Source organism: Silurus aristotelis (genome assembly GCF_946808225.1).
Source record: "Silurus aristotelis genome assembly, chromosome: 5".
In the NCBI taxonomy this organism is placed as follows: domain Eukaryota; kingdom Metazoa; phylum Chordata; class Actinopteri; order Siluriformes; family Siluridae; genus Silurus; species Silurus aristotelis.
This window is the reverse complement of record NC_139578.1, coordinates 3,786,668-3,814,251: the sequence shown is the minus strand read 5'-3', so window position 1 is coordinate 3,814,251 and position 27,584 is coordinate 3,786,668. Positions and strand designations below refer to the sequence as shown.

The following is a 27,584-nucleotide window of genomic DNA, read 5'->3' as shown; positions in this document are numbered from 1 at the left end:
CACAAGAAACTTGGGAGACATGGATAATTTAGTGTACAGGAACATAAAAGCAAAACACTATACGTTCGAACACTTGCAGCTTCCCAGCAACACGCGTTCCCGGTTTAACCGATGCTTTAAAAAGATCCAGGTCCTTTTCCCGTTCTGTCGTCGGGAAAGTAAAGACCCTCCGACGTTCTCTTGCTAAGATTAGCGAAAGGAATAAATCTCGTCCCGATTGAGCGCTGAGCAAACAGAGTTTTTATTTGCAGCTCAGGAGCCGAAGAGGAGGAGGAGGAGTGGTGCACGTCTACAATGGAGGAATGTAAGGAATGCGCTCCGAAACATCGCCGGATACTTGACTTGATGATAAAAGAACGCATCGGATCGAGAAAGAATCGCATCTGCTTTAGCGATATTTATATCCTAAAATAATTCAGGTGTTGGTGAGGAAGCAGGTGCAAGTGTTCGAAAGTGAACAGGGTTTCGACGGGCCGAGTTAAGGTTGTTCTAAAGGTGCGACAAATTTGGGGTGCTTTCATTTGTACGTGTGGGTGCGTTTTGCATCTCCATCTTAAGCCGTTCACCTCAAAGTCTCCTGGTGAAAGTCTCTTTTTAAAAAAAATTTTAAAAATCATCCTGCACTCAGCCGACGCCCCGGGTTTCTATTCAGGGCTTCTGTATTGACTCGGTGAGAAGTCGACACCGTCAAGGTGCTGAGCCCTGAGGCCCGGGAGGGTATGCAGGACACCCCTTTTAAAGCGGGGTGGGAGGGTTATCTCTAGCCAGGGGCGGGAGAAAAAAAAAAAAACACAACAACAACAAAAAAGGACCTGAGGAAAGAAGGACGAGCGTAATGAGTGAGTCAAAGAGAATCGATAATGGCCCTGAGGGGGACATGAAAGGAAGGTTTAAGAACAGACGTTGCAGGTGATAATTACGATGAAGATGAGGGCTTCGTTTCTTTCCAGGCCACAGAGTTGACCAATAGTGTCGGAAAAAGAAAAAGGCCACCCGGATGGCTCACCAGAGTAAAGAACCTGAGAGGAACAAACAAAACAGCTAAAGAACTTCCTGCTGTGTGAAACAAAATGCCTGCATTCGAAGCTGTGGCTGATGCGATTCTAACCCCCTGCGCTCCCCCAAAAAAATTAAATAAACAAAAGCTATTTGACGTATTTATTTGTACTGTAAGTGACGGGATTAGGGCGGACTCTCAAATCTGATTGGTTGATTAGAAGATGTATGGTAATTTTTTTTTTTTATCTGATCAGATAGGAACCATTCGGAACGTCTGAACGGTGCGTTCATTGTTATATATTTGTACGCAAGTCTAAATTCTATTCTAAATAAATAAAGTCGAGAATTTTCTAGAATCACATTCCTGTTGATCTGAAGTTTTTTTTATTACAAAGCAGTGTAGAATCATCGCGACTACAAATAGACAAAAATTACAATGGCGTCCTTCGCTAAATTAAAAAAACCTTGATTCAATTCCTCCTTTTTTTCCCTTTTTTTTTAAGAAAATAAATAAACCACATGAATTATTATTGCAAATATAATTTCTAAAGCTGTCAATGGTTTAAAATATTTACATTCAACATGATCGATATAGATGCTTGATGCAAACACGTTTATTGCATGCTGATTTTAATGTAATTGTGGCGTTTTAAATACGTAAATCGTCACGACGCCAAACGGAACTTTTGCTATGTTTCCACACGGACGGTTTTAATTGCCGGATTTGTGGGTCATGGCGGATTTTGATGCATGTTTAAGACTTGGCGCATCAGAAAACCAAATGTTTAGTTATTCAAAATGATTTTTCAGTTAATTTGTTTTTTTTCTAAATAAAGACAGGACACAATGTCTGTTGTGTTAAAGGATTAAAAAAAATATATATATATATATATATATATATATAAAATATCAAATTAGCACGTTAAAATGAGAGTTAACACGTAAATTTTACAGCCCTAATCTCATCACATTTACTTACACACACACACACACACACACACACACACACACACACACACACACACACACACACACACACACACACACACACACACACACACACACACACACACACACACACAGCAGCTTCTCCGGAACCACATCAGAGACGCCTCAAAGAGGAGACTTTATGGTATGCTAGTCACAACAATGGGCTTTTCTGCTTCTGCGACCAGATGCTGGGATCTTGTTGAGTTTGAGAAGGTTCAAGGACGACCTGGAAACCATGGTCTCGTTCCTGTCTTTCGATATCGGCAACGAGTTACAGTTAGTCTTACGAATGTGTCCAAGAGTGGAAAATGCGGTCGAAATATATTTGTCGACAGTAGCTTCCATGGCCACTCTTTGTAGTGTGTGGAAAAGCATCTCAAAGTTCTAGAACCTTGAGATATAGATGCAGGTTACAAACATTTACGGTGTTTAGCCGACACCCTTATCCACTTGAGCAGTTGATCAACTAGCAGTTGCTAGTTGAGTAGCAGCTTGGTGGGGCTGGGATTTGAACTCCTAACCTTCAAATCAGAGCTCAAGCTCAGTCTGAAACTACAAAACATCATCTGACAGTGACAGCCAATTTGAAATCCAAAGACTGGAAGAAATCATCCCCCCGCTACGCTTCCAAAAACCAACCCGCCAACTATAAATCCAGGCCTGCGTACTTTTATTTGAACATCGGTGACAAACATGGAACAGCTGCGTAAACAGGCCCGAGGTCCTGTCAAACTTTGTATGAGGAGAAGCTTCCCAACATAGCACGCCAAGCGCCAAGGAAGGGGGTTGGGGATGGGGATTGGGTGGTCGTTGAAGTATTTTAGTGCTCCGGTGCTGAGGAAATAGAGGGGGATGAGGTGAACGTGTGTCATACTAATAAAAATGGTGACATACTGTTTAAACGGCAACAGAAGGGAAGGAATTTCAACAAAGAAGGACATTTCATTAACTAGTAACTAAACTTCATAATCAGTAACTAATAACGGAAGGTTGAAAATTAAAAACCTAAATGATACCAGGTGGAGAATTTTGAATCTGTTTCTGCTGGTGTAAGTGAAAACCTAGAGGCAGCCTTGTGCTACGTTCAACATGCAATTTCCAACCTGACAGGGGGAAAAAAGGCGGAAAACCACTTCATCCCTGTAATTCCAACTCGTAATTCCTAGTCAAGTAATCTCAAATCAAAATGGCCACTGCGTTTGCGGTAGAAAAATTCTAGCATTTTCCACTGTATCCACAATAAAAGTGACCGCTTTATATTAAACAACATACAGATATGCAATACAACAACACTGACTGAAACGTTTGCTATTTTAAATGTGTGTTTCACCTAGCTAGCTAGCTAATCACTAGCTGTATTTAAACAAGGACGAGTTTACTCATTCGGACCCTCCTTTTCCTGAGGTAATTTTTATCTAGCATTTAAACAAATGCTATATGGACAAAAGTACCAGGAGACGTGACTTTTCAAAACGCATGTGCTTCATCTCCAAACTGGTGTGTGTGTGTGTGTATTTTTGCCCAACAGTACTGAACTCCCTTAAGCGATGTAGTATTTCCTGTGAAGAAAAAAAAAAACAAATAGTACAGCTGATATGGGAAAGGAGGATGCAAGCCAAGCCAATGAAACACACACACACACACACACACACACACACACACACACACACAGCATCCGCTCTCCCTACCTACGCTTTCGGAAACCTTGGCTGACTCAGACAGAACCAGGGTCAGGGTCCAAAAAAAAAGGAGGGAGGAAGCATATAAGGAGGGGGAAGAACACCACCAAAAACCAGCTGTAAGCAGTTTCTTACAGAATTCATCATCATTAGTCTGTGCCTTGAACGTCATCAGGAGTGTATATTAGAACAGCTTAAGGGTATGAAAAGGACTCGCAGCTGGAGGGGAAACCATAGACAAAACCACACACATCACTCGACAAAAAAAAAGAAAGAAAAGAAGTGATTGGAGTCTTATCAGCTGATCTAAAGCAAGAGACGAGCTCAGGCTACCTGCTGCTAGGAGATAAAGGTCTCGCCAACCTCCTGCTGAACTTCTGCTCCGGTTTGAAGATTGCGTCGCAAGATTCAGACGTGTTTAGTCTGGGTCCTGCATGCGGCGGGTTTTTAAAAAGATGACCCGGGTTCACGCTGTGGCGTTGACGTAAAGATTTTTCATAAGGTTAATTAAACATGACGCACTTTTCCAGCCATATTTGGTTGTTCTCCAAACTGTTCCCACAAACTTGCAATTGTACAAGGTGTCGTTCGATGTGCTACAATTAAATGTTCCCCACACTTGAACTACATCTCAAACCTGTTCCAGCATGACTATGCCTCTGTGCACAAAGCCACAGAGTCATGAAAGTATAGTTTTCCAAGGGTTGGAACATGAGAAAGATCTTGAGTGGCTTGGGATAAACCCTACTGAATACCTTTGGGATGAAGTGGAACATTTACTACACCCCAGGTCTCCTCGCCTTATATCGGTAACTTGATTATACTAAGGACCTTGTGGTTAAATGAACCGAAATCTCCATAAGCGCACTACAAAATCTAGTAGAACATCTTCCCAGAAGAGTGAAGCTTATTATATGAGAAATAGGACGTTCAAAAAGCACATACGGATCTTATGGGCAAGTGTGCACCAACTTTTGTCCGTATTTTACCTCAGAGAAATAAAGCGTAGACCTAGTTTTAGCTTAACACCTTTGTAGAGGAGCTATAAAAATCCCAAAATTTTGTGGAGAACCTTCCCAGAAAAATGAAGGTTATTATATGGGAGGTAAGGAAAAATTAATTGCATACGAATATTTGTCAGAAAAACAGTCAGGTGTCCACCAACATGTCTATATTTTACCTCAGAGAAATGAAGTGAAAGCCTAGTTTTAGCTTAACACCCTTGATGAAGGAGCACAGATCTCCAAAACCATCATTATACCAGCAAATGAGTACTAAATATGGAATCGGAAGCTCAGTTGTCCAGAAACGTTTGTTGAAAAGAATCAGAGGTTAATTGGAGTGGCCTTAGCTGCTGGTGCTAAATACAGCCCCGAAAAAAAATAAATAACAAAAAATTATTCGACAGATGTCTATTGAACAGCTGCTTCGGCTAACGCGAGGGCTGAATTAGCGAGAAGGGAAAATCTGCCGACTGTTCTGCTACTTCGGGACGCGAAATGGCTAAAGGGCAAGCGGATAATGATACTGTAACCCGGCATTCTCCGTCTCGGCGCATGACTGTTATTCAGCGACATGCAAGAGATGTAAAGAGCAGTAATTATCTCCTCTAATGCAATGTAGAGCTGCATTCCTTTGGACTTTGTAACATCTTGATTTTTGGAATCAGGTCTACTGGCATTTCTGAGGTAATTCTGAAGTAAAATGTCCGAACCTAAGAACTAAATTAAAGTAAGCTGGCAGGGGGGGACCAAAGAAGTACTTAAGTCAGCTTTTTCTTCAAACCGTAAGCATGTTGTCTTTAGAACATATGATCTAAAATTTGGCTCCTCGCAGCTTTGTTAAGGTTCACGACAAGGTGTGTGGATCGAGTGCATTTCTTTTAAAGAATCTGGCAAGTAATGGAAGACGGAAGACATGTTAACGGTGCAATAGCAAATGTTTTCATAAGTTGTTTAGAATACATGTTTGGAAAACCGATTTCTGGACCGAAATGCTTGTTTGCATTTGGATTATCCTCCAGTCAAACATGCAACGACCACCTCAGAACCTTGGAAATGAGGGCTTCCTGAGGGTCAATCCATTTTCTTCTTTTAGAGTTTCAAGATAGCGTTCTATAAACTGTGCTTAAAATTGGAAATTTGAATTTCCCATAAAAACACGATTTCAGCAGCTTAATACTAACTGAGTGCCTCATCAAAAACACACATTTGCTTTATCCGATGATGGCAGAGATCTGTGTGAGAAAGGTGATTAAAAAAACTTAAATCTACACACAACTGTTTCACATCAAGGTTAATCCCATCTGGTGTATCCAGCTGCAGCGCACAGTAGGAAGCAGCCCAGATGTTATTTCTGATAAGCTCATCATTAATACACTATAAATCATCGTGGTGTCAAACGCATGTCATAAAACAATGCATTCAAGGTGGTCATTTATTTTTTTTGCCAGAAATGTTTCGAAAAAGGGAAATTAGCATCAAGCTAAAAATCACGAACATTACCTCAGCTTAACATTGAAATGAACCCGAACAAAACGTATACTCCGTCTTGTCGAGTTAAAGTAGAGATACTTGATAAGTAATTCCCTTCAAATGTAGGTCTCCCTAAAGCAGAAACACTTGAGTAAAAGTACAGATACACAAAAAAAAAAAAAACTACCCAAGTACAGTAACAAATTCCATTTACTTTGGTACTGTCCACCATTGACATTTTGATGGCCCATGTGCTCTTACATGATACATTTTCTATTGTTTGTTCAATTAATAAAAATCTTTGTTGATCACAAAATTGTCGGTCATTCTTTCAGGACAAATTGTCTTGGGTCAGTCCATTGGGAAAGTGGGCGTACATGCATTTTGTCTGTTGATCCACCATGTTGTATGTTAAGCAGCTTTTTTTCTACCAGAAATAAATAGCTGATGTTGGCCAAAGATTTCCAATGTGGATTTAAAAGTGGACAAAATGATGTTGGGCCAACACTGGGCCACCGGGGGTGTCACTTTCTGCCCACTTTGCCAATGCATTACACTGAATTTGGGTAACAACTTCAGCGCAAATTCAGTAGCTTGAACATAAAGTTCTGCTTCCCATCATTGGCCCAACAAAACTAAGCTGACCCAATCTTGGTACCCAGTTTTATCCCAACCAAACTACTGATCGTGACCCATCTTCCCAGCTGATGTGGTTTGGGTTGACATACAAAAAGATTGGGTCACACTTCAACGCAATATGTAACACTCATGTCACTTTAAAATAAAACCTGTGAAAGAACATGATGGGAAAACAAACTGGTCTGGTTACACCGACAAACATGACACACACCATGGCAGCAATGTGTCAGGTCTTACCATCTTAATCAGTAACCACTGACACCGCAATCTCAGTTCTAAGACCTTTGTGCTACTAGTTTCATGTCTGAGCTGAGCTTATCTCTTACAAACAGCCTGAGTCGAACGCCTGTTCTGCATCAACTATAGAGCTTTTATTTTACTAGCCTGAGGCACAGGGGAGAGCACAATAGAAAGCCCCAGGCATTTGAGTTAGAAGTGAATAACAAGAAAGGCGCTCCCTAATTCAAATTTTATTGTAGGTGACAACGTAATAGACTGCTGGGCATGACATGTTTCCGTCATGAGTGAAGCGAGAAGAGAGAGCTGGCAAGCCTTCCCTACCATTAATGCTGGCTTGTAATCCGAGCAAATTTCCGCTTCAGGAGGAACTTGCCGTGCTGCGTGAGGCCGATATTGCATGCTGTGGAAAGCCCGTAAATCCTGCTCATATCCATCCATGTAATTATGACATGAGGAGAGAGCACGGCAGGTAGCTAGCGCTCGTTTGTTTCCTCAGAGTTCTCGGCGACTGTCTACCACAAGATGATTCGGACTGCTAATACACAGCAGGCGATTATGGAAAGTCCCCTTCTGTTCAGTACTTTAGTGCGTGCGAACGTTTGTCTGTGCACATATGTTCATTTCGAACAAGCGAATAAAATGACCAAGTTATGGGACAAACACAAAAACGCAAACTAAATTGTGAATCCTTTCTAAACACGGTGTGCTACATTTTCCAATAATGCAGCTCAGCCACTGCAGCTACCACCTGCCTTTACATGCTGCAAGTCCACCAACTTTTACAGAACGTCGTTACAAATTGTGCTAAATTTTAAAACTAAATCCTAAAGTTCTGTACAAACACGGCAGCCAGCTCAATGGAGTCCCAGCATGTGTAGAAGCTCGGACCAAAAGTTTCTTGTCCTGCTAAGTAAGCAGCCATGTAAACAGAAGCCACAGTCAGCCCAGAGCTTCAACAGAACGAGTCAGGAGTTAATCGGGAGCTGTTAAAACCTCAGAAGCCAGGCAATGCCGACTGGCAGAGGGTATCCTCAATGCAGTGATATACCTCACATCGAGCAAGTCTGGGCATGCAGACTGTCTACCTGTAGACGGAAATCTCAAAAGGTCAGATTCGGGTCAGCGCTTTTGGGTGTACACACAAACAAAATTTGCACTCCTGCGGAACCATTTTGCATCCTTCCTGTTCCATTACAGTCGATTGTCAGAGATCACCACTGTGCCGAAGACGATGCATGACCTCGAAGCGTTACCAGCTAAACATGGAAATTTCACATCGGATAAGCAAGAAAGGCGCGACCACAAGGAGACGTCAAGCGGTTTCTGGGAAACTAACAGGAGGACGGGCGTGAACAAGAGCGGACGACTTAGCGGGAAAGGCGTCCTGACACCTTTGGAATCGGAGGACCCTCTGGAATCAAGAAACTCCAGAGCAAATAACTCAGAATGCAGCGTAAAATCCAGTCGGGTCCTTCGATCTATCTGTCTGTCTGGCTATATATTATGAGGATTGCAAAACTTTATAAAGCAACGTCATAACTTTTGATCGGCGTCCAGTGTTCAGGGATATCTAGATTCCGTGTCGACTTCAAAGTAAATGCTGAGAAAAGTGGGAGACGCTTGGAGTGCAGATCTCCGGATGAAGCCTTGACCCGTGTCTTTCTTGTGAGATAGAGAGGTGGGCTCATCCACTGGAGAGATGGACAGCAGTAAAATGAAAGGAGACAAGGAAAAGGGGGGAGTGAGAGGTCGACAGATGAGAAGGAATGAGCAAACAAAAAGAGTAATTCAGTGAGTGGATAACCCCTCCCCCGAACCAGGAAAAAAAAGACAAAGGGGTTTTGTAATGTTATGGAGTGAAGAAAAGTGGGCAAGAGACAAGAGAGGGGGAGAGACAGGCCCACACTTCAGATCTAAAGAGTAGACCCAGAGACAGGCCCACACTTCAGATCTAAAGAGTAGACCCGGATGTCTTCGCCCTGTCTCTCTTGAGCTCTAGTTTGCTCATCTTTCTACCCCTCAGTTTGTGTGTGTCTCTCTCTCCCGGCCTCTCTTTCCTTGTACCTCGCTGTCCATCTGTGTGTGCGCCTCACTATCTGTCCCATGTGAGAGTCTCTGTTTCTATTTGTGTCTCTTCCTGCCACTCTTTTCATGTGTGCCTCTCTATCCAAATGTGTGTACGTCTCTCTTTCAGTTTTTTCCTGTTAACATGCCTATTTGTCTTTCGTCCGGTCTGTCTGTAGCTCCCTCTCTTTTTGTCCACAGGTGTTTTCATCTTTGTCTGTCTGTCTGTCTGTCTGTGCCCCCCCATCCAGGACTTTTTGCCCACAGGTTTATTTCGCTGTCTGTATCTCAGTACTCATGTCTTTCACTATTACTCCCTCTGTCCAAATATGTCTCTCTGTCCGTCTCAATCTCCCTCCCTCTCTCTCTATTACATACACACAGCTTTGAAGTGCCGACTGACATTTCTGAAGGCTTGAAAAAAAAGAAGCTGCACGATCGAACCCTCTCCCCTTTTCTCCCCTTTAATAAAAGCGCCTCAAACCCTCAGATAAGAGTTTATCTGCCGATTGACAAAAGCGATTCGATTTAATTAGCAACTCTCGGCGCCGATAAAACCGACGCGAATGTGAACGGTTAACGCGGTGCATAAGGCGGTCGAGTGTAAACTTCAAAAAAAAAGGGGGGAAAAAGTTATCCATTTACGTCTCAATGTTATCCATTGGCTAACCCTCCTGGAAGCGTATACATTCCTTACAGTTAACGTTCAGTTAGAGTCCTTGCGACATTCGTTTCTTTTTCAAAGTCATTATCGGTGGTGATCTGGACTAGAAATTACATGACGCGATCACGAATATGGTTTTCACCACCGAAAAGACGAGGCACCTTTAACTTGAAGTTCGAAGATACGAAAAACCTGAATTGCATGTCGAGAGAGTCAGGTTTTGAGGCTGGTGGTCTGGGCCGGGAGTCCGCCGAGCACAAAGGCATGCTGGAATGTCACAACAAAGTGTAGAATTCGCCTGGCTGATGTATAAAAGGACAGCATGTTTAGTCAAGACAGACAAAAGGAAGCGACCAAGGGGGAATCCAATTACAGCCCTGGCTCGACTTCTTCAGTGCACCGGAAGCCCCCGCTGACCTCTGGCTCGACGACAGGATTATCATAAAAAACCGTCAAAGCGGTGTTAAATAAAAATAAATATTGTCAAGTTCGCTGTAGGCTTGTGCGATTTATATACAATTCTCGCAAAATGGAAAACATAGTAAGCATGAAACCCCTAAATACGTCATATGGATAAAAGTGTGGATACCCGTTCAAAAGAACTCAATGTGAGCATTCCATTTCACATTTGCTGCTTTAACAACATCCACTGTTCTGGGAAGATGTTCCACTAGATTTTAGTACGCTTGTGGAGATATGTTCGTTCAAGCACAAGGGTGTTCGTAAAGTCAGGTAATGATGCAGGTGAGGTGAGGCGGTCTGGGGTACAGTCAGCTTTTATATAAATCCACAACGATGTTCAATAGGGTTGAGGTCGGAGCTCTATAGCAGGTCACTCGAAATCTACTCAAACAGTTTTGAGTCTCCAAGTTCAGGTGAAGGGAAAATTTCATGGTACTGCATCTAAAGACATCGTGTCCAATAGTGTGCCTCCAACTTTGTGGTACAAGTGTGTAAAAGTCAGGTGTTCCTATACTTGTGTCCATTTAATGTAGACGAGGTCGATTGCTAGAACCCCGTTTATGTATATAAATTGCATACATTTTATTTCCTTTTCCATTGTCCTTATAAAAGTTGTAATTTTTCATTACAATTTTTAAATATATTGTCAAAGTTGATGAAATGTAGGTGTCGGCTTTAAGTATTAAAAATCGAACGTTACAAATAATTTCAAGTGCGCCAATCTTTAAAAATCCATTAACCTCCCCCCGCCCAATTTCCCACATCGGTCAGTGCTTAAATACATCCGAAGTCTTCAAGAGAGATCTGTAAAAGCAATACATATACTGAAACTTCACAGCATATTGCTGAACCACTGCCAACAAGCGGCTCCTGACTCAAAGCAAGTAAATACCATTATGCCTTTCCATACTTTGCAATAGACTTGATAATTTCTGACCATTCATAGACTTGATAATTTTTAGGGGGGTCTGGGGGTGTTGGAATACAAATTAGTATCCAGACCTTTGTTTTAAAAAAAAAAAAAAAAGTTTTTCCTGGTCTGAAAAGCTTAATGCTGAGTTTTTTGTGTGGACAAGGACACCAGTGTTAAAACATACTAAACACTTCAACGGTGTGCCGGATTAACATCATACAGAAAGTCCGAGTTGAAGACTACGGAGTAAATCAAGCCGATGGAAAATATGGAATGAAAGAGGTTCAGGGTCATGTGAAATTAGTTTAACCCCTGCAATTTGCAGTTCCCAAAGACATCCTGTCTCGAGAGGGAAACAATTTGTCATGGGATTGTTTGCCTGCAGTAAGTTAGTTTGTTCTTTCGAAGTTTTTCTTTAAACATTAGCAAACATTTCCAGTCAGTTTATACGTTTGCGTCACCAACAGTGCAGTGGTGATGGGCCAATCAAAACCGAGCACCCGTTTATGAAGAGGAAGTTCTACATTCTGGCTTAATGGTGGGACGAAAATGATGAGAAATGCATGCAGAGGTCAACGTTGTCCATGTTATCTCTTAAATCCAATCAGAATGCTTTTCCCTTTTTTTCCCCCCTTCTCAGCCTTGAAAAAAGACAACCAGAAGCAAAGACAAGAGGCAGCTTTACTGAATTACACTTTTATGATTATAGGTTTATAAGATCTTATGTAACAGTAAACACAGAACCTAACAGAGAAAAAGGAAACACAAAAGTGGGACAAAAGCAAATCCGGAAAACATCCAAATTTAGTCAAATCAAAAAATTGTGTTTTGTTTAACAGCAAGACAAAAAAATACCATCAACAAGACAAAACCCCAAACAACAAACCGAAGAAAAAAAAAAAAAAAACAACAACAGAGACAGAAAAGCCTAACAGCAAGATGGAAAAACCTTAAAAAAAAAACCTGACAAAGGGGCCTAAAAATCCCAACAGCAAGACAAAAAAAAAATAATGGAAAAACCCAATGGTGAGACAGAAAACCACCAACGACGAGACGAAAAATACAAAACCAACACCCCCCCCCCCCCCCCCCCAAAAAAAAACCCTAAAGACATCTGATTAAACATTGCATTCTGTTACTGAGGACTGAGTTTATACTTAAAAACATTATCATTTTTCAAATTTACTGTGAAGTTACTTGTGCTGTTAAACACAAATCTGGCTTCCTTTACTATCTTGTCAGTTTCTTATATTATATAAATTAGAGGTCGACCGATTTTTTACTTGTCGATAAGCTTTTAATACGTAGCCCTGATTCAACTGCTATTTTATGTACATTGTGTTTTTATTTAATTTTAATTTTTTTTTTATTTTTTACTTTTAATTAATTTTTATTTTTAATGTCTATTTTTTGCTTTTCTGGAAAGCGCCTTGTGCTCCTTTTGGTGGTTGTAATGCGCTTTATAAATAAAATTTGATTGATTGATTACCGATTAAAGTTTTTTAAATGAATAATGGATTAGAAAAACAAACATTACACTCGGTGTAAAATAGTACTGGACTTCATGATAAAAATGAAACAAAAACAAACAAAAAGTACTGAATCAGGAAAATGTAATCAATTAAATAAATATGAATATATTTATTACATTAATACATATTGAAGAAAATAAAAAAGACTTCAAACTAAAACAAAAAGATAAATCAATAAAAACAGTTCCATCCGAAACAAAAAAAAAATAATTAACTTAAATATAACAACAGCACATGGCTGGAATCAGTAATTCGCCATACGGCAACCCGGAAAAACTATCGCTATGGATTTTTGCCTTTAAATCCAGCAATCAACTATCGGTGCTAATGAATCGGTCGAACACTAATAAACGACAAATACAAGCGGCTGTCTCTAATAGTCTTGGGTCCTAGCCAATCAGCAACAAGCACACAAAATATCCTCCACCTGGTTTCCTGTTTTCAAGACAAACATGGGCATGTTCCATGGTTTTGGTTTTTCTGAGACCAGATTTTGGAAAGTATATGGAGAATTACAGGCTGTCAAGAGATTCTTAAACCCTCTGTGCCCTTGTGTGTGAAGAAACCGTAGGTGTTCCAGACTCTGACCCGCCTGACAGCTGAAAAACTTGGTGGATCGCCATTATTATTATCGGCAAAAGCAAAAAAGCTGAATAAGGAGGCGAAAGCAAATTCGGGGACGAGTTTGATTTGAAAACGGGACATAACCAAGCCAGGAACCAGCAAACTAAGGCAGTGTGGGGGGAGGGAAGGGAACTGAAGTACACATCCTGAACTTACTTCATCGCTGCATGCTGAAAACATATCCCTTACCGGCTCTGACATCCGGAAACAGGTTTTTTTTTCATGGCTATACTCTTAGCAGTAGCTTGAAGATGGAAAAAAACAGTCCCCTGTAAAACCAGATGTTACCCTTGCAGCCTGAGGGAGGATGTTTAACCATAATACAAAGCAATCAGAATGGCTTTGAACACCATCCCAGTGACAGTAACAAGAGAGGAAAAAAAAAAATAAACAAGCCTGAGACGCCTTCTCAGTTTTCAGGGTTTCCTTATTAGCGTGAGAGGAAAAAAAAAAAAAAAAAAAAAAAAACAGCTGTATTTGGTCACTGACACCCCGGGTTAATTTCACACCTCAAGCTCTTCACTTTGAAGCCTTTGAAGCACTCGCTGCTTGTTGGGGGAAATAAAGAAGAAAAGCAGCGATGGTGGATGCGTCGCTAGACAAGAAGACCCTTTGGCGAAAGTGCGAAAAGGTAGAATCCGCGATTGAACTGAAGAAAAAAAATACCGCAAAATAAAAAGACAACAATTTATTGCAAGTTCTTAACAGGGGACCAGGCGCTAAATACATTTTGTGAAAATTTTCTAGATTTATCCAATCAAATGCGCTACAGAGGTCAAAATTGTGTCACTTTTTACCCCCTCCCCATTTACATTTTCCACCCTGTTCAATCGACTGAAGTTCCGGAAACACAATTACTTGGTCCGGAGTAAAAACCAGTATTAAAGACCCGTCATTTCAGTGAGGCCGTTATCGCCAGTGGTGGACGAGGTACTCAAACCACGTACTTGAGTTAAAGTAATATATTTACTTCAGTAAAAGTGCTCCCTTAAAATTCGAAAAATGTAGAAAAGTGTTTGCCTTCAAACATATTTAAGTATCCAAAGTACTATGATTTATTAAGGTTATAAATGTTCCTATTAATCAACTCGGAGTCGAACAGTGGTATCTATTAAATCATGGGGCCCAAACCTTCTTAGGACCCAAAGTTACTCAAGTATTGTAACAAATTGCATTTACTTGGTTACTGTCCACCACTGGTTTTAGCTTGAAATCAAACGGAGGACATGTTCACAACACTAGAAACGCAACAAATCAACTTAATTTATCTTTCGTAACTGCGTTATCCCGGTCAAGATTGTTCCAATTCGCGTTTATTAAAATGGGGAATGCAAACAATGGGGGAGCAAGTACTGATCAAGTGAACAAGGGTCTTCCGACTGCTCGTTTTTTGAGGGGGCAGAGGGAATCTGGTACAAACGACAAAAGGCAACCACTTCATATTGTCCTATATGCAGCTATTATCCAAAACCTAATGGTTACGCATTGAGTCATTGCAATTGGCGGTGACGTAAGCTGCTTATCTGGACCTTTGTGCTTATTCATGTTTTTTTCTTGAGAAATGCATAGCGTAAGCCAACTCAGCATTTTAAGAACTATAATTACTTCACCCTGGAGGAACTTTCCTACCAATAAGCCCTTTGGCATTTTGAGGTAACTAAAGGCAGTTACAACAAAGGGCGAGTTAATTTTGACCAGGTTTATTTGAGAGAAAATGACACCCTCCGGCTAGCAAGAGCGCGTCCGTTTCGTGTGCATTTCGCAGCCGTGTGTGCCAAGAGGGTGGGAACGAAGTATCGCAGGGTCATTCCGGGGACAATATTGTTTCCCGTTTGTAAATGAATCACGCTCCCCGCTAACCATAGATTTTCTGATAAGATGATCTCGAGGAATTAATGAAGGGTGCTCAAGGCAAGTGGCAAATCTTCGTTCCTTTCTTTCCAACCGCCCTCCTAAGCAATGGTAAATAGTCTGAACAACCTTTCATGGTTAAAACAGCTCTGTCCATTGACAAAAGCAGGGGGTGCACCATGTTTGACAGCTCCTATGAAGTACAATCTGAAACCAGCTGGAGTTCTTTCTTGAAGTGTTTGGCCATGATGGCCAGAATCAGCAGCCCACAATGGCTTTCACACCAGGAGACGAGGTGTCTCCCCTGGGTGGTCCAATTCTCCGGTTCCACCCCACGCAATTACAAAAGCAGTTAACAGTCTCGACTTTTTTCACTTAGCCGTACAAGACAGCGCAGAGGGGGTGAGGAAATGCCACAATGTGTATCTATAACCCTTTAGAGCAGTGTTCAAACCTGTAGGGGGTTAATTAAATGTAAACCCTAGGTAATAAGCTTTGCATCTTCCGCTGATGTTTTCTAACAGATTAAGATAGTCCCATTCATGATATATAATCAAATTAGTAGCTTCATTCGAACCAGTTAGTTGCTGGAAATGCAGTCTGCAAGTATTTCTTCGTCTTGCAAGCTTCATATCCAACGCTTCACAGATAGGAGGTGGGGCTCAAAAGTTAAGGCATTGTACCGTAAATCGGAAGATCGGCAGTACACATCACGGCATATGCTGGACCTTTAAACAAGGATCTTAACCATCAACTGCTCAGACGTAAGTCTGGATCAGGGCGCCTGCCAAATTCCATAAACATAAATGCAAATTTGAAAGAAAAAACTTTGCTTGATTTACTGTTTCTGTGTCCCACAGAACCCCAGTCCCCAAAGGGTACCTTGCAATAAACCAAATGCCCTGTGAATCTTTCTAGCAAGAATTTTGGCCCTTTCTTTATCCACTATAAGCCCGCACGTAACAAACCATTGAGTGCATAACTAGGAATGTAAATGCACCAAGAGACACATTACTTCACGGTCCTGCACTGTATTTACACAAGTTTCCCACAGTGAGATCATACCTTCCAAGGGCTAAGCAGATAACACACACACACACACACACACACACACACACACACCCTCCAACCTTCTCAAGTACGACTGGTATAATTTGGCCCAGCTGGTCCACTTCAGAAATGACAAGGTCTTTTGAGTATGTGGGGGGAAAACATGCAAGGGATGAAGAAGGACCCTAGGGCCCAAGAAACATTGTTTTTTTATTTTCCCACACTGTAGGGCTTCTCCCACTCTGCACACTCAGCCAGTGAGAACGAGAGTTGTGGCAAAGGACACTGGGAAAGAAGGGAAGAAAGGGGGGGGGGGGTTGTTCTTGGGGCTAGCTAGTGAACAGGAAGAGAACTCTTCCGAAATGGTTGACCCTTGTAAAGTACACTAGGGACACTAAAACAAAAAAAACCGTATACTGCAAACTGGCAATGGTATTTTCATCGGCTATGTATCAGGAAGCAGGCATGGCTCTTGTTGGGACTGGCATGACCAAGCACCATAGCAACATTCCAAGATTCAATTCAGTGTTCCGCAGAGGTATGGCCAGCTTCTTTCCATTAAAACAGGAGAGGAAAAAAGGGACAACTTTTGATCAGAAGATAAATGTTGAACTGGAACTGAATTGGAACAAGCCCCTAATTATATAATAAAAGTTTTCTAAATGGTATCTTTCCTTTCATGTAGCCTCTTTATACCAGAACATAACCAGATGTTAATAGGATTCACCTGTACACGTTTTTTATATAAAAGCAAACTGTCGGTACCATATTAAATTGCGTTGCATCACATTACGTTTTATTCCCTGCGCACAATCGGATCCAATCAAAATTTGGAGGAACAAAGTTTTGTTTGGAAAACATATTGCCGAAGGTTTCATTAGAAACGCTTGGACGCTTCTCAGTTCCCTTTGGTCTGACCGGTATGCGTAGTTCCAATTTGACGGCAAACGATAGAAGATCTGGGAAGCGATAGTGGTTATCTAGGAGTAAACAGTCCTTTCTGTTTTTTCTTTGCAGACAGGAAATACACCATGATAAGCCCTGAATCCCTAAGAACATACTGATACGTTCCCTCATACTGGCTCAGGTTAATGAATTATGTCCCTTTGTAATGAATCAGAGGAGTTTATTTCTCAACGGTATTCATTAGTCAATTGCAGCAAGGGGTAGAAGGATGGTAGACATTTTTTTAGATTTGAAGTTCCACAGAAAGGGGGTGAAGAGCATATCAAATACCACTGGGGTCGTGTATCAGTCTGGCTTAAGAATATTAAACTTTTAAGAAAGAAATAACATTGGATACGGTGTTAGACTTCTGATCGAGAGTTTAAAGCCCAGCACCACCAAGCTGCCACTGCTGGGCCCTGAAGCAAGGCCCTTAACTCTCAATTTCTCCACTAAATAACAGATACATAACTCTGGATGAGGGCATCTCCCAAATGCCATAAATGTAAACGTAAATAACATCGGCCAAGTTGATTTTGGGGTTCAACTAAACCAATTTGAACAAAACCTTGGTGTGTGTCTTTGCTATAAACTTAAACGACGAGTCAAAGTTTCACATTTCACACTCGAACCAGGTCGTACATGCCTCCTGCGCAGAAGATAAATACGGAAGGTTAACCCACGTCTGATTGCTACCATATTTGAGAACACCTGGCTTACATAATATAAAAAAAATGAAGGGAGGAAAAAAAAAATAATAAAAAAATAAAAAAATCACTCATATCAAACAGAGTCATCTCTTATTCTGTCTAGCTGTTAGATCAGACTCACATCTCCAGTGTTCAGGGAAAGAGTGAGGGAAGCTTCAAGTCGGGACATGTCCGCTTCCTGCCCGAACCAGGCAGAATGGAGATAAAAGCCATCAAAGGCAAAGTATATAAAAATAAGAGCTTATGGCTCAAAGCTCCAGACTTCTTGCGGCTTCCCACCTACTGAGACGTGCACACAACATCCTATGCAAAAAAATAATAATAAAAAGCATCCTACCATCATTATGGACAGACATTTTAACTTCACTTCCCATGAAGTACAAGCAGGAAAGAAAAGGCTAGTGTCTGACTATGCGAGACTGCATGGGAGAGCACTTCCGCCGGTCATTAGCGGCAAAAATCAGCTGTAATTACAGATGCAGGTCTGTTTAGCGCCCCTTAAAAGCAGACAGCTGATCAGCTTCTTGCTTGCCATCTTTCAGCTGAGACGAGGTCCCTCAGGGTACAGCAATTAGACCGTTCGGGAGGGGGAAGGTAGATCCAAGGCATCATGTGGGAAAAGTCAATGGAATCAGTTCTGCAAGAAAAGTGCATACCAACTATGCAAAAGCTGAGGGGGGACTGACGGGAAATATTCAGTCATATAGGATCCAGTGGGATTCGATCAGAAGAAAAGCTCCACCAAACGAACTAATATTTGAGTCTTATTTCCACTGCTAAGTGACCTGTACTTTGTACGTTTTGGTGGTTGACTTTCTGAGGTCTTTCAAGGTCCCAATAAAACATCTCGGCTGAAATATTTGCTTTTGCTCGATCGGTGGGACGCAAACAAACGCATTTTCCGCCCACTATTCTGTTTGGCAAAATTTCACAACGTTCCGTTTTGCAATTCCTGCCTTTCAAACGAGTATCGGAGCTGCCACGACTTTGTCAGTGCCACTAAAATGCGTTTCGGAAGATGAATTGGCGGAGCTATGAAAGTGCAAACCATTGCTTATTTCAGCTCTCAGGTAACATTCTATTCCTTATATTAGCCCTTAAATAGCCAAAAGAAACCCCACAGCAGTGTATTTTTTGTCAAATTGTACCTCCTTTGAGATTTAGCAACGGGAACGTGTGAAGATTTTTTGCTAATCTCTCTCCCAGAGCAGAAATCCTCTAACTGCTTTTAGGGGTACAGGAAACCTCTCAAGCCAGACACCATGTCGTATTCCTGGATTCTCAAAGCCCTAATTTGTATTTATTCCTTATTTGGAGTACAAGCTTCGCATTCCAGTAGAGCAAAACCATCAGGCGCAATGTAAACTAATTTAATCCGTGTCGTTGCATGAGCGGTTTCCCACTCGTAGCGAAAGCGGTACAGAGGTCACGGCAAATCAAGCGTACAACCTCTGCTCTCTGCCTGTTGTTTCTATACCAATGGTTTGGACATAACCTTCAAAAAATTATTTAAAAAAAAGATAAAAACGTATCTCCGACTGCGTTGAGCTCCAAATTCAAGGCACGAAATCGAATCAAATCGCCGTCTAACTGTTGCTCAAGACCAGAAGCACGAGGTCTAACGTGATTACGGCTCGTTTTTTCCGGCGTTAAGTTCCCCGTCAAAGCCTTCCAGTCATGCGTAAAAGACGCAAACGACTTTGCAAACCGTGTCCAGCTGTAGCTAATGCGGCGAAGTGAAGGCCGATCACTGGCGCAGCAGTTATTCGCTGAACAGCCGGAATACAGGCCTTTCATCGCAATGCCAGAACTATACTTGTGTGTAATGCAAAACAGAACCGAAATCTACTGAACACAAATATTTGTAGACAGCACATGCTGCTGGTTTTTCCTGATCTGAAAACACACCTGGTACAATATATATTTTTTTAAACATAATTAGCTCATGATTTGAAAATTGTGTGTTTGTAAACCAGATGAACAGTAAGGTACAGTGTGGGCTTTTAGTTTCTCCTCAATAAAGGCATTTAGATGTACAGGCTGGGCTGGAAAGTAATCAGCCCCAGCTTTGGCTTCTTTATACAGTGTTTACGCATCAGCGCTTTTTATTTTTTTCCTCAGAACGTGCTGCAGTTCGAACCAAAACAACAACAAAAACAACAAAGTATCACCCTTCGGACATTCCTGAACAACAAACAATCTGATTTGGGGGCAGTAAAGTAGTGACTGTTGTGAAAAAGGGTCCTTCTCTGACAATTCGGATATATATGTGGTTTAGGGGGACACTGATTTGGCTTCTGGGGACCCAAAGAATAGAAACTGTTCATAGCAGGTCAACATTTTTGAAAGGATAATATAGATATATAGGTTCCTATAGGGTGCATATAGAGAAAACCATTATTATGGGATGCACCGACTATGCCAAACGAACAAAAGTTTGTGCACCCGTTGGTGCTCATAATTTAAAACAACCACAGATCATTCGAAAGGTTGCGATCAGGGTTCTGGGGACCCAATAAAGAGATGATGTTTATAGCTGTATGCAAATAGTCAGTGCATATCGTATGTATGTAAAGAAAACCATTATTATGGCTTCATCAGACTAGACTATGCCAATGACTAAAAGTTTGTGCACCCCTTAGATCTGTTCATTTCTAAGAACCCTCAATCTTTCGTTAATGGGGTCGAAATCACGGTTCACTCAAGTTCTAACAAACCGAGCTTGTGTTTCTGGAGGACACCCCCATGCTTGGACATTGGTTTGGCCCTCAGGGGACCCAAAGAAGAGCAACTGCCCATAGCTGTACGCAAATTATATAGGTACATATATTGTGGAAAACCATCCTGGGATTGAGAGACAAGACTATGCCACACAACCAAAAGTTTGTGCACCCTTTAGATCATTTCTTATAACCAGCGATCATTTTGTACAGGGGTTGAGATCAGGGTTCACTCAAGTTCTAAAAATACAAAGCTTGTGTTTATCGGGACACAATGTCATGCTGGACCTCTGGAGACCCAACGAAGAAAAACTGCCCATACGCAGAAGACACCTAGTCAGCATTTTAAGCGTATACACAGCATTATATGTGCATATCAATCATAGAGAGAGAGAGAAAACAGTTGATATGAAATGACCAGACTATGGCAAATGATTAAAAGTTTGTGCACCCATAACCAGCGATCATTCTTTAAAAGGGGGTTAAGATCAGGGTTTACATGAGATTTAAAAACACAAAGCTTGTGTTTATGGGGACCCAAAGAAGAGAAACTGCCCATAGTTGTATGCAGAAGAACAATTGATAAGAAATGCACAGACCAGACTATGTCAAATAATTAAAAGTTTGTGCACTCATAAACCAGAGTTCATTCATTAAAAGAGATCAGCTCTTCTCAACCAGGTTTGCGTTCATGGGGACACTGTCATGCCATCTGACAAATACAAATATTTATAAGGAACAGATAGAAAACTGTGGACATCATTTTACCCAAGACCGAAGTGAAAGCAATGGAGTGATTGGATGATCTGAGTGCGCAGGAGCCACGTACCTAAGTGCAGGGTGAGGTTGATGGAGTTGGGATACTGGACCCCTGCGAGCATGGTCTGGCTTTGCCACCAGGTGGTGTCGGCTTGGTTGTTGTAGTCGGTGAGGTAGACGGCGCTGTGATGCTGGCGCGGATCGCGGGCATCGCAGATGTGGCACGACTTGGTGACGCCGGTGACGCCGGTCTGCACGCAGTACTCTTCGGGCGGAGAGCCGCACGTGTTGGTCGCCACGACGGTCACGTTGAACGCCGCGTTCACGAACTCGGGCATGCAGCGCTGAGGCCCACGGTTCTGCTCGTCCACGCACTCGTCCATGGCCGCGTGGACGCGCGTCGCGCACACGGCCACCAAACTCAGCACGAGGGCCACGCCGCGCATTGTTGCCTCCGTGCGTCCTCTCGCTTCTCCCGGAACCCGTGCGCCTCGCTCGGAAAGCTGTGCGGAGCTGTTACGCAGGAATCTCATACATCAACCTCGGAGATCGCTTTTTTTTGTATTTTTTTTCTCCTGCTTTTTTTCTCCTCCTTTGTATTTTCTTTCTTTTCTAGTCACTTCCACTTGCTCCACTCCGCTACTGATTCCCGATCACCGCCATGGAAAACTTTTTTCAGAGCAGAAGAACCACATCTGACCAGGTTCCACCCTGCCAGCTAGTGCGCAAGTCCAAAAACTTCAGAGTTAGAGAGGGGAAAAGTTTGCGCGTCTACTTCCGGCCCCTTTGATATTCCACCGCGCCAATGACATTCCAAAGAGGACTGTCTGAGACGCGAGTGGGCGTGGCTTACTAAGAAACGAGTGCTCTTATTGGCTAGTCCTCGTGTCAATCTCAATATTTTTACTTTATTACAAAATATAACTTCATTTGATGAAATTATTATGCAAGTTATTATTGTCAGACAAATAAATAAAAAAATGCGACCTATTATATATACAGTATTTATTTAGGAATAAATGTTTATTTATATATTATGTTTTATTATTGTATTTTAGATATATTATTAAATACAAATTCATTTCTATTATTTAAATTATATATGTTTATTAAGACTATACTTTATTATTATTATTATTATTATTATTATTATTATTATTATTATTATTATTATTATTGCAATTAAAGGATAAATAACTCAAAATATTTTTTTATTTTGATTAAAAACATCTGTTAAAACAGTAAATATAATTTCTTTTAATTACTACAATTTATTCAAATGAAAGAAATGTTATCTATCATTCATTTAAAATTTATAACATATGTTTCTATAAACAAATTTTCATTTGTGGTTTATTATTATATTATTTGAAATATTGTAATATATTTTTAAATAATCGTTTATTTTTATTATTAAAATGACAAAAAACTAGAGCTGCTTTATATAAAACAAAACAATATAATCAATATCAATAATTGTTGTTATTGTTTTTATTGTTGTTGTTGAAATTAAAGATTAAAATAATGTATTTTTTTTTTTAAAGGAAGGAAGGAAGCAAGAACTTGCAGAAGAAAGGAAAGGAAAGGAGGACTTACGGAAGGTAGAAAGAAAGAAAGAAAGAAAGAAAGAAAGAAAGAAAGAAAGAAAGAAAGAAAGAAAGAAAGAAAGAAAGAAAGAAAGAAAGAAAGAAAGAAAGAAAGAAAGAAAGGAGGACTTATGGAAAGGAAGGAAAGAAGGAAGGAGGACTTACAAAAGGAAAGAAGGAATTGCAGAAGAAAGAAAAGTAGGACAGAAGGAAGGAAGGAAGGAATTAGAGGAGGATTTACAGAAGGAAGGAAAGAAGGAAGTGTAGAAGAAGGAAAGGAGGACTTATGGAAGGAAGGAAGGAAGGAAGGAAGGAAGCAAGGAAGGAAGGAAGAAAGGAAGGAAGGAAGGAAGTGTAGAAGAAAGGAAAGGAGGACTTACGGAAGGAGGGAAGGAAGGATGGAAGAAAGTGCAGAAGAAAAGAAAGGAGATGGAAGGAAGTGCAGAAAGAGGGAAGAAAGAAAGGAAAGAAGGAATGAAATGTCAGGAAAAATCTTATTGCTACATGATGTTTTTTCTCTCTTCATATAATAAATGATCATTTTATATGGACTGCACCCAGACCCTGTATAAGGTCTTATAACCCATTCTATTTCCTTCTCACAAAATATTTCAACATCTTTTTTACCAGTAAGTGAAGGAGTATTAATTATCCAGTAAATGCTGATAATGTCTATGACGAACTCTGCTTAGGAATGTTCTACGAAAAAATAGAAGCCATTACATGCCAAAAATGCACGGTTAAATATACCTTGCCCCGAAACCCAAGAATAGCCGTGGACGTTAAGAATTTATAGCCGCAGAGGCTAGCGTTACTATGATTCGCGCTTGCTGAGCGCTTACACCGACACACACTGGATAAAATACCCAATCGCCCAGTTGACCTTGTTTTGATTAATTATAGAAATTGACCAAGGCCTGAAGAATCACAAGCATTTAGCGTGATATGGGTTTCCCCCGAAATGATGAAGAGGAAATAATCTGAAGACGTCGAGGGAGCAAAAGTGGGAGGGACTACAATCAAAATGACACTAGCCAATCACAGGTGTCTGTGAGGTCATGTGCCCTATGTGGTATGTATGTGGAAGAGGGTTGATATCGCTGTCGTCTGAGGGGGCCACAGTGTCCTGTAATGCAGCTTGAGAAGACTGTCTGGTTTGACGTGACTCAGACGGGTCACGTCGCAAATATCGATCTAAAAGGTTTAAAGGGGTTTCTATGCAAGCTCAGCGGGCTTCCAAGTAGTCGTAGGGGTCTGTATCTTGAGGGGGGGTTCATTTTGAAGTCGAACTTGTTTCAATATCAAAATCAACCAATTGATTTGCGTCAGGTCCGAGTTCGAATCAGCCTCCGATACGTTTCTCCCTCAAGCCTATTTTTAACTACAGCCCGAGCGCTAAATTCCTCACCCCTCTGTTAACATCATCCAAGCTTTTGTTTCAAACGCTTGCACAACACACCGAATTATTGGCACTCGTCGTGGAAAAGCTCAAATTCTCCAATAAACACTAGCCAAGTTCCTGATCTTGTTGAAAACACTGTTATTGGGAACAAGCACCACCTCAACGACTGATATAGGAGGAATTTGAGACTCCGCCTCCTCTTTTCTTTTTCTTCATTTTGTATATATTGGCTTTTCTTGGGACAATTTGGCTCGTTCGTGAGGGTTGCTCAGTGGTTAAGGCAGTGGACTCTGGCTCGGAAGGTCACAGGTTTAAATCCTAATACCACCAATCTTCCACTGCTGGGACCTTAAACAAGGCCCTTAACCCTCACTGTTAAGGTGTACGTCGTCCTGGATAAGGGCGTCTACCAAATACCATTAATGTGATCGTAAATTTGAATACACAAACGGCCAAACCATTCAAGTATTAGAGAAAAATGAGACAAATGTCTTCCTTATGTCACTTAGATAAGTGGTCCCCGACCCCCGGTCCGCGGGTCAATTGGTGCCGGGCTGCACAGTAAGAATATATTATTGGAAAATTATTTAAAGGGGCTTCTTAAAAAGAGGCTGCTCCAGCTGCTAACACATAATACATTACCGCTAAATTGAAACCCCCAAGCGAGCAAAAGGCACAAAAATCAACACAGTGAATTCACGTTTATGATAAAATTTGGAAAATACCAGTTTTTATGGTCATATCATTTTATTTTGTTGTTTTTATCCGCAACACATTAAAGGCCGGTCCGTGAAAATATTGTCCGACATTAAACCGGTCCGTGGCGCAAAAAAGGTTGGGGACCGCTGACTTGCATTATAGCATCTATACCATGTTAGCTTCCTAACCACGTATTTTTCATGCTACAGTAAATCCAAAAGGTCTTGACTACTCCCCTTTTTCATTGGTTTCCACAATGTTCTGACATTTTGCGGAGGAGACTCCTTCCATAGATGTTCTACAAACACATACTTATGCTGTCATGGTAAAGAAACCATGACCAATGATTGTATAGTCAGATTCAAGAATCTATGCTTTAGTTCGCTACATAAACGAATACAGGTAGAAAATACAGTCTGGTTGCCAGAGGTTTGGAAACACCAAGTTTTTTAAATGCATGGTTTTTTTTGCTTGTGTGCAACAACCTATGTATTACTTTGACCAAACAAATCTCTAACTGTCCAGATTTCCCTTTTTATTTCCATTGAAAAATCTTTCATTAGAATCAATAAAAAAAAAAGCTTCACACACTCTTGGCATCCAGAGAGTTCGTTTCTCCGAAATACTTTGCTGTGCTTCTTAGAAAAAATTGAAAAAACTTGAAGGTGTTCTTTACTAGTTGGTGCTTTCTTTCTTGCAAACCAGCGGAACACTTCAATAGCATTTAGGTGCTGTGACTGGGGTAGGTCATTCCATGATAGATAGATGTTTTGTTGAATGGTGAAATCGGTTCCTGTTGAATTATGGAATGGTTGCCATGTTGATTCAGAATTTCCTTTCCAACCTTCCCTGTTCCAAAACAACCCAAAACCATGAAGCTCCCACCTACATGTTTGACTGTGGGGGTGAAGCAGTCATGCTAACATCTTCTCTCCAGGTATACGCCTTACCTAAGGTCTTCTGTTCGAGACAAAAATGTCTAATCTGTCCACAAAACTTTCTTCCACTCATTCACTGTCAAACTTTTTGTATGTTTTTGTTTTTTTTACTTTTCTGTATCTAAGCAAAAGGCACGAACGACGAGGTGTTTCCAGACTTTTGACAGGCGCCGTACGGCCATTTACTTTGCATATTAGCTAAGAATACTAACTGTAACTGAGGCATGAAAGTCATGAAACACAACCTGATAATTCCTCTGAAAGAATGTTATCACCTCAAGCCTATTCAGCAGCCAGTGGTTTTCCACAGAAAGCCACTTTATCACATCAGCATAATTCCATTATAGATTGGTTTGCTCACTTAAATGATCAAAGGCTGACGAATCAATGGTCTCGCCACCCCCATCACTCAGAGACTCCTCCTGTACCTATACTCAACCCTCAAACTCAACACCGGGTCTTTACTAAACCTTTTATCTCTCTACCGTGTACAAAATGACAAACTGACAAACTGACGCTCCGGTTCATGGGTGCGTCCGTCATTTCAGCGCCCTATCAATCAAACTTTTTTTTCCTTCTCGACAAATTTCACTTGTCACTCAGTGTCGAAATGAGACCAGCACATCAACAGAGTCACTCATCTCCTCCCGGTTCTGCCTTTCCTGTCTGGGACAAATCCTCGAAGGCTTCGTCGTGTGCAGGCATGCCCTCGAATGCGCATTGTCTCAATTCCTTCGCCTTGAGGAATTCCAATTTACATTCATTACCAATTGTTCTCTAAGAGGATTAGATCTGCAGATAGCAGACTTGATCCCGAGGCCTTATTCATGCCAGACATACATGATATAGTAAACTGTAACTGGAATTTAGGAGAGATTAGTGTAAAATAAATCTATGCTAATAAAAGCTAATTCAACTGCAAGCGCTAAATACGCAATTGTTGACAAAAACTCTGTTTAACTCAACACTATATATACCAAATTTTGCAGATCTTATATGTTAGAAATCAGTTTTACATCCTTCTCTTTCTATGGAACTCTGGAGACTCCACCCCCCTTCGTACATGCCCTTTTCTTTTTCTTTTTTTCACGTGCAATTCCTTGTACCTTTTTTCTCGAAAAACATTTCAAATCTGGAGCCGGAGCCAGAGCTTTGGTTTGATTTAAACATATAAAATTAAAATCGAAAGACTGTTACCCATCTATGTTCAATCTGTAACCTCCTGGCAGAGGCAGCACAAGTTTGGGTGAAGTATTTAGCAGTATCAATCCTCACAAGAAAAAAAAAAATCTGTTCCAAAATATTAATTATAAGGAATGGACATTCAATGCCACCCAGAGGAGGATGGGTTCCCTTTTGAGTCTGGTTCCTCTGAAGGTTTCTCCTCTTTCCATCTCAAGGAGTTTTTTCTCACCACTGGTTTGCATATTAGGGATACATTTATCCAAGTTTAGATTCCACCCCCTCCATACATGACGTATTGTTTTATTTAATTTTCCATTATTTTTTTTTTAAATGCAAAGTCATTTGGTTAAAATTTAACCTAGTCTAAATTTTACCTCAGTTCCTTTGCCTGAAAAGGTCCCACGTATGTAGAAGCTTGTTCTCAGTCATGATCTTACCCATGACAATATTAATTGATGT

The 27,584-nt window shown here is 41.0% G+C and overlaps 1 protein-coding gene and 1 long non-coding RNA gene across 2 annotated transcripts in view; both read right to left on the bottom strand.

Moving 5' to 3' along the window:
• The window catches only part of lamc1 (laminin, gamma 1), a 56,205-nt gene extending 34,000 nt beyond the window's left edge, over positions 1–22,205 (bottom strand). The window contains exon 1 of the mRNA XM_083541608.1: positions 21,386–22,205. Coding sequence (XP_083397734.1) covers positions 21,386–21,848 — 463 coding nt within the window. The 5' untranslated portion in view covers positions 21,849–22,205. The remainder of the gene's footprint in view (positions 1–21,385) is intronic.
• LOC310726423 lies at positions 10,812–14,657 on the bottom strand. The gene is made up of 2 exons (XR_014533758.1): positions 12,614–14,657; positions 10,812–12,418 (listed from the first exon to the last, which is right to left on the bottom strand). It is a non-coding gene; the product is annotated as an uncharacterized lncRNA (long non-coding RNA).
• Positions 22,206–27,584: the final 5,379 nt, after the last annotated feature.